The sequence below is a fragment of the Manduca sexta genome, chromosome 11 (genome assembly GCF_014839805.1).
Source record: "Manduca sexta isolate Smith_Timp_Sample1 chromosome 11, JHU_Msex_v1.0, whole genome shotgun sequence".
Taxonomy (NCBI): Eukaryota; Metazoa; Arthropoda; class Insecta; order Lepidoptera; family Sphingidae; genus Manduca; species Manduca sexta.
Window position 1 is genome coordinate 8743474 of NC_051125.1, and position 14435 is coordinate 8757908.

Genomic DNA, 14435 nt, shown 5'->3' on the forward strand with positions numbered 1-14435 from the left:
ATGGGACGGAATACTCACGGTGGAAAGTGGGTGCACTAGTTGCGCCTCTGCCTACCCCTTCGGGGATAATATGCGTGATTGTATGTATGTGTGCTAACATTTATCCCAGTTGAATTTTATCAATTTCTGATTACACTCCATACGGTAATTTTATCCTTTTAATTTAACACATTGATGATAGTAAAAACTACCATCGCAGCGTTGAATAGTTTAGTAACCAATAAATCCAATCACCCACCAATAATGACTAATCGGCGCCATGTCTTGCATTTTGTCGGAAGCAAAAACTCCCTTTCAAATTGCTACACCTCTGATTCATTTGTGGCGTCACGGAGCGTTTCGATGACTCTTTCAATTTTACTCGACGCAAAAACGATCGACAATTATACATTATTCCACAAGTGCCAATGATAAATATTGTGACGAGACAAATGAAGAATGCAAAATGAGCAATAATACGTTGTACTGGTTGGTACTTATACATCAGAAAACACCTTATGCTTATGTATACCTCACTAGCTTTTACTGCGCCTACGCCTAAAAAGTTTTTCTAGCACAAATATTTATTTGGGATAAAAAATAGCCTATAATAGCACTCAAGAGTAATGTAGCTTCGTATTAGTGGAAAAAAAAATCGGTTTAATAGTTTCTGAGATTAGCGCTGAGTCTTCAGCTTTATATTATTTTAATATGTGTAAATATGATAATTGCCATGATTGATGTAGATATTCCATTATTAAAAAAAAAAACAATGCTAAGGCATTTAAGTAAAAAGTACCCACAATGACCAAGCCACATTTTACGCTAAAGCTTAAAATTTTCTATAAGTATTTATAGAAAGCAAATTTATTTAATCAATTCGCAATTGCAATCCACATTGAAAAGATCATAATTAAATTATACAAAAATGCCTTTGTATTTCCCATTACTATAAAATACGAACACAATAGAATGAATTACAATACCACGGATATGTCAACATTCCATTACAGTAAAGCCTTTATAAACCATTATTCTATTAAATAATGTGACCTACCATTCTTTCATACCTCTTTATTGTACCCCAGATTGAATGCTAACAAAGCCTACATGAAAAAAGAGCTTTACGGATTTTAAAATGAGGTTCTCTTTAGGTTCGACGTCCTTTTGTAGGTCAGAATCTAGACATTAACTCAGCTTATAGGATTAATTAATTAAATTAATTATTTAATAAGCGGCGATAGCCTAGTTGGTTGTGGAACGGACTGCCGAGAGGAATGTCCGCCGGTTCAAAACCCAATCGCACACACCTCTGATTTTTCTAAAAAAATGATATGTGTATTCTTTGTGAATTATCACTAGCTTTAACGGTGAAGGAAATCATTGTGAGGAAACCTACATACCTAAGAAGTTCTCTGTAGGAATTTTGAGGGTGTGTGAAGTCTATCGCACTAGGTCAGCGTGGGACTAAGGCCTATTCCCTCTCAGTAATAGAGGAGGCCCGTGCCCGTGCCGTATATATATCTTCTATATATATAAAAATGAATTGCTGTTCGTTAGTCTCGCTAAAACTCGAGAACGGCTGAACGGATTTATCTTATCTTGGTCTTGAATTATTCGTGGAGGTCTAGGGAAGGTTTAAAAGGTGAGAAAAATTCGAATAATTGCCGGGAAAATCCTCAAAACAGCATTTTTCTATTTCCCATACAAACGTTTTCTAACTAATACGTAGAGTCAATTTGAGCTTTATTGCTATTGTATAAAGTTCACTGTTGTCTAAGCAATGTAGGTGTGTTCCTAACATCAAAGCAGTGTGCGTTGGAGCACAGAATATAATAATGTAATGTCGCGTTCTGAAACTCAACAAAAGTGATATCGCGGACCCGACTAAATTGAACAGTCACAAAATTTAATATATCATTAGTTATTTGGTTGGCTTCACGATATTATTTCTTTTGTTTTACTTTAAAATGCATGTTTTCGTTATGGACAATTTTTGAGCTACTTTTGCATATCTATACTTATAATAAATCTGTAGAGAGGTCAATTCTGTACATGAAATATATTTCCAAAAATAACTGGGGGTGATTAGGGATCGATACTGATGCCAAAAATGCAATTAGTAAAATTTTTGTCTGTCTGTCTGTATAACCGTTATAGAAACAAAAACTACTCGACGGATTTTAACTTAACTTGGTACAATTATTTTTCATACTCCTGAGCTGGTTATAGTATACTTTTCATCACGCTACAATTAATAGGAGCATAGCAGTGATGGAAAATGTTGGGAAAACGGGAGAAGTTACTCCATTTTTTAAGCTTCCGTCATTTCGTGTGCAACCTTAATGGTTAAAAGTTCCTTCGATTTCACCAGGATCCCATCATCAGACCCTGACCGGACAATCGGACCACCTAAATACCACCATAAATTAAAAAAAACATCCCGACAAATTGAGCACCTTCTCCATTTTTGAAACCCGAAATCCACGCGGGCGAAGCTGCGGGCGGAAGCTAGTATATATATATATATATATATATAATTGTTAAATAGCTTGGTGCCAGAATTTTCTTTAATATTCCAAGTATTGAAAATAAGAAATTATTCAGTTAAATTGCGAATGAAAGATACGTTAAATACAATGAAAATTCAACACTCATTCAAGGATATAATGCAGAAAACACGTTGGCTCATGACCGCAACCATGGTATGTGTCATGGTAAAATCATTCCGACAGCACAATAAGGAGATTGAATATGCCCACAATGCATGATAACAGAAAGCAACAATTATTTGTGTAGGATGGGCCACAGTCAACGACCGGCAAATTGGTTCAACACAATGTCAATTATCAAGAGTTCCCGTGGTGGTCTAAATGTTTCTAATATTATTTTCAATAGTAAATTCGTCCATGGTAAGAAGCCGGGAAGAATATAAATTGACTTTCTTTAATATTATGCGTAAAATGGAACGGTAAAGTTATATCTCTGATTCTACTCTATTGAATTTAATACTTTTCAGTACGACGAGTTTTATGTTGTCTGTTGCACAATGCATCATCATGTTCAATTGTTTACGTTTGATTTCAAAAGGAGAGAAAAATCCATCATTTTGTTTTAAAATATCTTAAAAATCATATTATATTTATATTTTACAGCTCCTTAACGTTCCAATAAAGTATAGACGTTGGTTAATAAGATAAATATGTAATACACAAGCTCAGTAAAGGAAATATTGATTTCCTTATAAAATGAAAGCTTTACTAAGAAGCGACAATGCGTGGGCGCTTCCTCTATTAAGAACAACGAGATCATCCACAGCGGTGATAAATTGGTTAATTGTCGATGCATCTTCTACGTATGAGGGTACTATTCTCGTATCTAACGACTTAATCTCTTTTGTTTTCTTCTGTATTTTCTAAGGATACTGTTAATAAAAGGTCAGTTGTTAAAGATAACTTTAGGGACACTATACCGTTAGCTTTCTTTTAAAAGAATGACGTACAACTGATATAAAGGTATAGAGTTTAGTTACGACTTCATTTTATCAAGAACGTGCAACTGCGCGCGGCTTTGTCGCGAAAAGCCTTTCCCGCTACAAAAGTCGCAAAAACTATGTACAGCGTTAGAAAATTAAAATTAAATTGTCTATTAATTCCTATAGAAGAAATTTATCGACATAAAAGTAGCCTATATTCTGGTCATGGTCTAGCCGTATGCCAAACTTCATCCAAATCCGTTAAATTGTTTCTGCGTTTATTTCTAACAAACAACAAAACATTTTCACAAACTTTCGCCTTTATAATATTAGTAAGAAATAAGATAAGATTGCAATATTTTTTCATCATACTTATAATAATTTATATGACATATTATTATCAAAATGTTACCGTAATTAAGAATTTCTAATGTTCAAAGAATGAGCTATTTAACGATAATTCATGAGTATAATAATCTGGCTATAGGTACAACTATACACCTTCGCTCTTACTTTGATTAATATCTAACATTACAGCAGACTGCGTGGGAGGGACGTTAAATGTCGAATGATTAAGAATTCGAGCCCCGAGAGAAATAGTGGTGCTTATTGGATTTGATTCAGACAATTCATGCCTTTGACAAACGCCTACGTAATAGTGTGAACTGGCTTTATGAAGTGCATTATTCACGTAAATTTGATTTCAGATATGTATTACAAGAGTATATCTATCGATCTGTGAGGATGTGAAAAAATAATGGTTTGGTGATGGATTGCAATTAATAGTGGTATTGTAATATCAGTTACAACATAAAGTTTTATTTAACAAAGACTTTCTTTAATATTTAATTCGGAAACGAGTTATTTATATGTATAAAACACTTTGTATACCTACTGGCTGTCTTAATGGCAAGAGCATTCTCTCCTAGTCAGCCTCAGGTTCGTGCAGACATAGACGGATGTAGGCGTACTTATACTAAAATATATATATATATATATATATATATATATATATATATATATATATATATCAAATTTAATTTGTAATTTTATAACTGTAAACTAATTAGTTAACCAATAGAATTGATTTTTGCGTTTTCTATACAATCATCTATTTTATATTTATTGTTTTTAAATCTTCCATGCTAAAAAATAATTAGCCTGATTTGTATGCATAACAGTAGATTGAGCACGTATATTTTAATCTTCCAGAAATTAAACAGACCGCGGTATCACTTTGCATTTGAATGAATTCGGATTTCAGTGGGCAACGTTTTTGCCAAAAATATAACTTTTCAAAGTATCGTTTTGCAAAGGTTTTTAAATAACAAATGTTAAAAGTTTGAACAGTCTGTTTTCATTCAAATAAGCAAGAATTTGATTTACTAAATTGGTATAGATGTTATACTTTTATAAATATTCAAACCGAATTAGCTGTTAATTAATTTTTATTAACACCTTTTAAGCATTAACTTATTTCGCAATCATATAATTATTTTCTATTTGACATGTTACATCAGATTTTGTGTTTACCATCATCAATTCACGTTCAACTTTAAACTCGCCATGTCCAATGGAATTTTCCAGAAAATTTGGAAATAACCTTCTATTCCTGTCAAAAGTTTCCATCCAAATGGACAGTAATAAAAGTCGGTTCGCAAAGAATGTCCGAGTCAATCGCAAATATTGTTCAGGGAGTGAATGGTCCCAAAACATCGTTCAGTTTCCGTTAAGCAGCACCTACTATGATGTACAAAGTCACAATTTTATCACTTTCAATTTATGACCTGTGGCGACTGTAATTAATACACAGGCCAGCATATTTTTATATTTTTAATGTAATTTATTTTTTCTTTGTGTCCTTTTCATGTGCAAAATCTTTGGCGGTTACCCCGATCGCCATTCCTAGGGCAGGCTCTGTAAACCTTATATATTTCAAATATAATATTTATTAGAAAGATCTTTTATTACACTTATTATATCTAAGTATATGGCATAAGATAAATAAATCTATTTAAAATATTTGCCATTTACGTGATCCAAGGAAATTGTTGACTAACGAGTCAGCCATGCCGTCACAGTTGTAAATCCAAACCACGTGCTGATGAACAACTGTGTTTACTTATTTTATATTAATATTGTCGCAGTGTTGTTTACGATACTTAGCATTAATTTTCTCGTGACTATCTTTGTCCCTACATTTATTGAATTTCCTCTAGAAATTGTAGTTATATCGACAAAATTAAAACAACGTGCCTTTCTATATCAAAATTATCCATACTTATAATTTTATTGATACGAGCAAACGCTCGCAGCTTCGCCCGCGTGAGACGCCTTCCCGCCACAAAAGTTGCCTAAACACTATACACTACCAGCGCCATCTATTTTAAAAATCTGTTTCCCATTGCAGCAAATTATGGGAATAAAATTAGCTTGTATTAATCCGAGATATTGTCTCATCCAAATCTGTTCACTTGCTTCTGCGTTTACTTCTAACAAACATTCAAATATTTTCATGATCTTCGCATTTAAAATATTAAGTACCTAAAGAACCTACTCATTTAAGTAAATACATTTGTCATATGTCATATTTAAAGTGATATCTGTGACTTGTGTTACATTAGTAACTTAAATAACAGTTCATTGTTATCCATTAGCGGTGGAAGTTTCTAAACTTGGCTGCGGTAGTGTTACTAACGTCTTTACTTCTATCTGTAATAGTTCCCCAGGGACGAAGAGAGACACTATCCAATGTTTATACTTACCTTTCCAGATAACCGAAGATAAAAATATATGCAGAAGGTATTTTTAAAGTATTTTGTTTGAGGATTAAATTTGACAGTATGCAATTAAACATGCGGCATTTTTGCATGCATGTAAATGCGGATAAAGACGAAATGTATGAATTACACAGGAATTATTATTGTGAAACGTCTTCCTCTTTTAAGTATACATTCTTTCGGCCTAACTGTACATATACGGCCTACCTGTTTTAAAAGTATTTCTGAATAAATTAGCGTGCCCCCTAAAAAGAAGTGACAATAAATGTCCTGATTATACCTAAAACTAAAAGTGGTTTTATATGATCAACATCTTCACAATTATTTTACTTTTAATTAGGCTTGTTTTTTACGATGAAGATACTCGCTGCATGGTTGATTTTATTAAACTAACGAAAATAGTAGCGTTTAGAATCTTAAAAAAAAATCGATATCTTCTTCAATTGCATTCTTATAAAGTTTCATAATTCTTTATAAATATTTACAGCTTTAAAATGATGAATCTCAAAATTACAAACGAACATCTAACTTCTAAAACTACGTGTGTAAAGTGACACAAGGATTGTCATGACTATTAACCGAATGAACTCTGTAATTCTACACGGTTTTTGAAATTATCCAGGTTCTATGCCGCACGGGTCAATTGCCATGCAGGTCACGGTAACTCTAATAAATGGCTTGTGAAATAGGGTTTAGAATAGCTGATAAAGAACAATGGCCATCCGCCATAAAAAAATTGGTTTATTTTTTGTGTGTCTATAGACAAAAAATATTTAAATATAGGGTTCCAATCCCTAAACAAAAGGATAATTCTAATCTGATTTTTATTAGTAGCTTAATGATGGCGTATGCTAGCATTTCATATAAAAATGTCAACACTCTACGGACGTGACATGACTTTAATGTTAAAAGCAGAATAAAAAATTATATAATTTTCAATTCAGACTTCGATTCTTCTTTAGCATATTACAACATTTTCTGAGAAAAGTATTTATTAATGTTTGTAATTCTAAATACTACACATCCTTGAGAATCCCATTACCAAATAATTCGCCAATATTCTTTGCTTATCTAAAAATGGACCTGGTGGATTTTTCATTATGAAAGCTATCTAACATACAACCAGAACTATATTATGCTCAATGTGACAGTTAGGCAGATGATAGATCGAGCAGCAGGCTTCATACTGCCGCTAAAAACGAAAAACACCTTCAGTATTCAAAGGCTCGTAGATCCTATTATAATGGACAGCTTATACAGTATTATACAGAGAAGTCTTTGGCAGCAATCAAGTATAATGCTTCTAGATCTCCGGGAGCCGTCTCTCGACATTTCAAAATGACCAATGGGAGATTAGTCGGTAGCCTGATGTAGAAAGCTGAGCACATCTAAACTCTATTTAAGGAGGATCATAAAGCAATTAACTCCTACAAAAACGAAACCACTGAGAGAAACTTTAACACATTATAAAACAATTACTGAAAAATTCCAGCATTCAAAGAGCTGAAACAAATACCGTGCAATTAACCACTAATTAATTCAATTGGAAAAGTTCGATCAACTGCATCCTATTTTGTTATGTAACATCAAGACTCCTGGATTAAAATAAGAACATTACACTGACCACAAGTCTAGTTGCTTGTTCTTAATCTTTCAACAGCAATAGATTGAAGGTTCTTTCAATTATAATGCTGTTCGGAATTGTCTTGCAGTACAGTTTTTCATTGTGGATGTTAATTTAATTTATAAGCTGTATATTTCAATGGAGTTGTCACAAATTTTCAATGTTTAAAGTTTACCTTTTGGTTATGTTACATTATTATAAAGTTATGCAACGATATCGTTATTTGACCTGGCTGACAATTTGTATATGTAATCTGATACACTTATATGTTTAAAATTACTATGAAAATGCTACTCGTCACCTAAATGTATAAGCCGAGCAAATACAATAATCACACTATAATCTATACTTCCAAATATTTAGTAATAAAATGAGTATCTACATTAGCTGTTTACAACGATAACTGTCAAATAAAATTTACTTGAAACTTGTGGAACATCCCCTTATTGTTCTGATTTGAATTGAACATAGATTTTGTATTCTGCAAGAAAAATTAAGGAAGTAATAAATTTAAAATATTATAATCTCGTCAAGAAAGGATATACCTAATGTTAATGGCGTTTTTAATTTTCTTTCCTTTTAGATAAGACAAATAAATTCTCTCATAATTGTTAGTCTAGAGCACGTTTTAAAATGATTCAGTGAACGGCATGGCCAGCGTTAAGTGATCTAAATTGGTGTTTTAAGCAATTTAAACAATTGCACCGCGCATGCGCGTCCAGTGTTAATGAGCGTTTTAGCTCCTCCAATGAATGAAATTGTAGTATTAAATGATAAAGAAACTGTATTCAGATTTTGAAATGAGTTTGACAAATCATTTATAGAACAAAATAGTGATTTAAGGAAATAAATGAACAACCAGCATGTTTCTCCAAAAAACAAGCCCACAATAAATATGCAACATTGAAATGTTCATAGTTTTGATATTAATAACGTTCCTTATGTTGAAGCTTACTGGTGAATAAGATGACCCCATTCCTTATTCGAATGTCGTTTCAAACCATCTGGGATATAAACCTTCGTCATACCAGCACATTGTCTTGCTGTGCTCTACTGATTGAACAAAATAGAGCAATGTTAAATTTTGCGCTCCCTGCAACATATTCCGTTTTTAAAACCGGTTGGAAATATAAATTAAAATTCATTAATTAATGCATAAAAAAGTTATGCATTAAGACATAATTCTTTTGTATCAAAATATTTCTAAGTGCAGCGAATATCTCTGCATATATTTAGCGTGGGTTTTAGTTCTTCGAATTTCTGCGGCTTAAACTTGCATAATATAACAAAGTTCATAGTTAAATACACAGCGAACTAATTTAGAATATTCCACACATTTTCCAACTTTATATTTTTATTAATATTTCTTATTACAGGCACCTAATATTAGAAATTATCTTGAATTATTAGACCGCTGGTTTTCGAGCACTAGAATACTACAACAGAAGTTCCCTTTAGTAAGTGAAGCATGGCATTCAAACAAATTATGTTCGCATGGGAGCTCGCTGGGAAGGGGACGGGTCCCATTGGAATCAATGACATCCCGGACATATAATTTTCAATCTCGGGACTAAAAAGAAAACTTCCCCATCTTTATTTATGATTACTGCGTGGATGTAGGTACTGGATAGTTTCACTAATATACAAAAAAACATAGTCATATTCTATTAAAGGTTTTGGTAGAATTAGCAGATTATATGATGAAATTGCCTGAATATATTTTCCCTTATCTAGTTTATTCTCGGTCTATCGCAGGCCAATGTATGCCGGATTATGGTTTAGTTTCTCCCATTCAAGAGTCTTTGAAAATCACACATATAATAAAGATAATTTAATTCTCAAAATTGTATTAGAAAATCGCACGGTCAAGTGAATAAGATGAAACGATAAATCTTGGCAACAGTTCGGTTTGACCCGATCCAATAAATAGGGTACATTTTATCAATCTTCTATTTCGGTAAGGGTTAAACCACGAAGAATACTTATCTTGATATATTATAGGTTTCATACCTTTTAAAATGGAAGAACCACTTGTGGTTTAATATAAAACCGGTATAACCTTTTGGTCAGTTGGAGACGTAAATCAAACCATCGAATTAATATCGACAGAACTCAGATATCTGACATTTTATTTTGGATGTTGTGGTAGCTTTCTTTGTTTAGTATAATAGCTGTTTCTAGAACACGGCGTTCCAGTATCTATCGGAATAAACCAAAGTAGGACTTTGTAATTGTAGCGACCGTCAAGGAATCTCTTCTTTATTGATTAACATTGAACTACTTACCATCAGCCTCAGTGAATCAATAAAACAAAATATAACCCATACCTACTACCAGCAAATATTTCAACACAAACTGCGTAATTGCTGACTATTATGAGACTTCTTATAGGGCTGTCGAGTACATAGAATGCCAAGCAGTACTTTGTAATCCTCTCTCATCAGTCGAACGACAACTGGGTTCGTCGTTCAAACGACAAAAATCTTTTAAAAGTTTGTGGTCAGCTTTACCAACACGGATCTTAAAAACATTATCACTGCCAAACTGAATTCTAGAAATAATTTATTCATCTGCATTAACATTCATCAGTCACTTTTTGAATAAATATGAGTCACATGCGACAGTGAGTTGACCTCTAATTAGTGAGGGCACAGTGAACGGCCCGGTAACCTCTAGCGATGCATAATGAATCAACATCTTGGTCTCTTCCTTTAGTATCATCCTCTGTTTGACTAGTAAGGTATGATTAATGAAGGTCTATCAACGGATATTTTATACTATTGTAGGTAATCAAAGAATTCTCAATTTCTCATTGATTGTAATAATCATTTGTATTTTTGTTACTGGGAATGGGTCTTCTAAAGACTAAAATGCATAAAATATCATAGGTATATCACGAATCGTTGTTTTCTTATCGACCTCTAAAATTACCATTTATTAGATCTGGTACACCCACGTCATTCCGAAGCAATATCCTTTAAATTACTAAAACCAAATATCTTACTCCGAGAAACTAAAGTTATAAATCAACTTTGACATGACATCGGTGTAACAATCTTTCTAATCAAACAACTTGCTTGCAGGTACATCACAATGTCTGACGACGGGAACTTTACAGATGACGTCACCTTGAGCCAGGGACCGAGCGAACTATCCAAGTAAGTTACAAATACATCACGTCTGCTGCAAGATATAATATATCTCAGAGAAGCTTAATAAACATAAATCTGAAGTTAAATCAATACTTGGAGAAAATGAGAAAGTTTTGTTCGTAATTTTCTTAAACTTCCACGGAATATGATTTAAGTAAATCTGATATGCACGTTTAAGAAAATAAAACGCTATTTAGGTCAACTTCGTATTTTATTATATCTCAATCTGACTGAGTGCCTTTATTTTTTTTTTATTTATTATAGAAAGAATAATAATACAGTATCGGGTAATTATAATCGTCCATTATTTTAAATTTAATTTTTAAATTATAGCTCCATAATTGAAAGACGATGATTTTGCCAATGTCATAGTTGAAAGTAGGAAAAGTTACAGCATTATTTTAAAGCAATAAAGAATCACATAGAAAATTGCTTGTGTCAATACAGGATCCAACTTATTTGAAAAATAGAAAAGATAATTTGTAACATATCAATCGCCATAGGCAAGAGGCCGCATACGGCAATAAAGCTTTTTCTCTATCTTCCTATGCTCACCAATGGCGGTGGCTTTTTGTGCTAGATTTTGAATAACATTTTATACAAGAAAAATAAAGAAGATAGCTTCGTAAAAAAGAATAGCCTTATAGGATATAAAGCTACACTTAAAACGTAAGCTGCTAGTAAACAAATTTAATAAAACAAAGCCAGCTCCCTGCAGACTACATTCTCACCATCTCGTTTACTATTCTCCGAGATTTACTGTGGTGGTAAACGGGAAATCCCTAAATAAAATCGCAGCAAAAATGTATTCTTGTGTGTTTTTATGAGTCGAGAAAATAGACCTCCTTATCCGTGCCATGGAAATATATATTGTTTAGAACCATTAGAACCAATGGGAATAAATCCAACCGTAATTCTAAATTCCATTTAAAACCAAACACTACAATTACTTACTGCAAATGTACCTGTTGCTATTGGACTCGACACGAAATACAACAAACGAATTCTTTATTTTAGTAAAATTCTCAGTTCACATTCTGGGTTCTGGTTTAACAATACTAAAGATTCCATGCACTAAATTTTAAACGCTCGAGCGAATATTCGCATAATGGGAACCATGGGCGCGACATACTGCAATAAAATTTCGTACCAGTGTTTTATTGAATAGAATTCTTTATTAACAAAGGAATAAGACACAATAGTCTTTGGAAACAACACGTCGGAAAACCTTTCACGCGCCTTCCTCTCGGTCTTTATGCCGAAGCCATTCAAAACTGGGAATTAAACGCGTGCGACTCTTGAAAGCATAATTAAATACGATATTCAAATACGTCGTATTTTAACGAATTAAAAGAGAATTTTAATTTAGTAATATTGTTTTGAATTAACGACATTAATTCCTTTGTTTTGGTATCCGTACAGGTAACTTAGCTTTATAATAATAGTGTACATGTACCTTAAGAAATTAAAATAGTTTATAAATATACCTATATTTTTCACGAGGGTAATCCTAAATTGAATGACAAAATAAATTTTACGTTCTAAAACGAATTATTGATATACCTACGCACATGTAAATGAACTAAGTAGCTATGTAACATTTTTATTTAAATATCCATTTTTTTCGCTTTAAATGAAACAAACATATCTATGTAAATCCATCTGAATCACAACGTATTGTTAAAGAGAAACCCATAATTTCCGCACCGCTGAATACAACTAACTGGCGTAATCAAAGTGCTCCTGCACAAAAGGCATCCTGCCAAACGCTCCCACAGTTTGACATTACAAGAAATACGTAGGAAGGTAATGAGGAATGTGAATTCATCCAAATTCTTGGTAAATGTCAATGTTAATATGATGCAGGAACTTGTGCTATGCAATTGCAAAATTCTTTTGAACTGGAGACAGATTGTCATAAAATAGCTTTTTTAATTGATAATATTATTTGATATTCTGGGGATTTGCAAGCGAGTTCAAAATGATTTTGGTGAATTGTATGTCATGGCATGTCAATGTCTAACCATAATATAAAACAAAGTCCCCTTTTCTGTCTGTCTGTATGTTATCAATTTTCTCAAAAGCGATTGAACGGATTTTTATGAAATATGGTATGGAGATAGTTTAAGAACCTGGGAAGGTTATAGGATACCTTTTATCCCGGAAAAATATATAGCGGGATTTTTACCCCAGAAAACTCCATCACGCGGGCGAAGCCGCGAGCAAACACCAATTATTATCTATTATATTCTCTATTATATGTAACTTTAACTTAAGTATAGACTTTACCTGACTGACCTGATACTTAACTGTATTTCCTGACGATCTTTTCTTTTTTTCCAGATTCTCTCCAGGACTACTAACGTTTGCAGCCGTGGTTACAGGCATCATTATGTTAGTAGGACTATTTGGAAACCTACTCACAGTCGTAGCACTTCTCAAATGTCCCAAAGTGCGAAATGTGGCCGCAGCCTTTATTATAAGGTATATCATATTATTCGTTTTGAATAGCTGTTTTCTACGGAATAGATTAGATTTCCAATTTTCCTATTTACACATAAAAGTCAAACGTGACATTTATTTGTGAACAAAGTATAAGCTTGAATTTATTTGATATCTCCAACGTAATTATTAACTACCTGACGAATATTCTTATTGTGTGAAAATCTTTTTGTATATAATGATGTTAAAACAATATGTTTGTTATATTCATTTTGATTCACAAAATTTTGGATTGAGTATATACGTTTAACATTTTAATTCAGAACAGATTTAACATTGAATCGCTCTAAATATGCCTGATAGAATCTATCACATGAAGTTGGTTAACTTGAACTACTTATTTCATTGTTTTTAAGTTGTGTAACACGTGTATTATCATAATTACAAATGTTTTGACAATTGATGTAACCACATCTTTTGTTCCATTTCAATATTTATAAACAAAAGCTTCATTACCATGACCGAGCGTAATGCCCGCTGAATATTCAGAAGCTAATAAATCATGTTACTTCATAAAATGTATTAATATCATGACAAGACCCTACCATGATTACATGCAATATTAAATTTGGCATGACAGAGCCCCGTTTAGAATTTCAAACGCGAAGAATATTAACGCGACCTCATATTAATTCTGTTTTCTTTTTGATATAAAGACATTTTAAACAGTAAAATATTTGGTGATTATATTTTCATAACTGACATAAGATTGATAAATAACATCAATTGCCAACTATAACATACCAGTTCGAAAAATTGCTCAAATTAGTAAAAAAGACGCTTCTTTAAATATAAAAATACAGTCGAATTGAGCACCTCCACCTTTTTTTGAAGTCGGTTAAATAATTTGTTGCTTTTCGGTGTAATGCCGGTTTGGTGTATGTTACTGATTTGCTAAATAATATGCTCCAGGTTTTAATTTA

The 14435-nt window shown here is 32.6% G+C and overlaps 1 protein-coding gene across 3 annotated transcripts in view; it reads left to right on the plus strand.

Annotated features, from left to right (window-relative positions):
* Positions 1-14435, plus strand: part of LOC115452842 (G-protein coupled receptor moody) — a 46266-nt gene that overhangs the window by 25230 nt on the left and 6601 nt on the right. For all 3 annotated transcript variants that reach the window (XM_030181469.2, XM_030181453.2, XM_030181462.2), the window contains exons 2-3: positions 10942-11016; positions 13354-13494. In XM_030181469.2, coding sequence (XP_030037329.2) covers positions 10952-11016; positions 13354-13494 — 206 coding nt within the window. In that variant the 5' untranslated portion in view covers positions 10942-10951. The remainder of the gene's footprint in view (positions 1-10941; positions 11017-13353; positions 13495-14435) is intronic.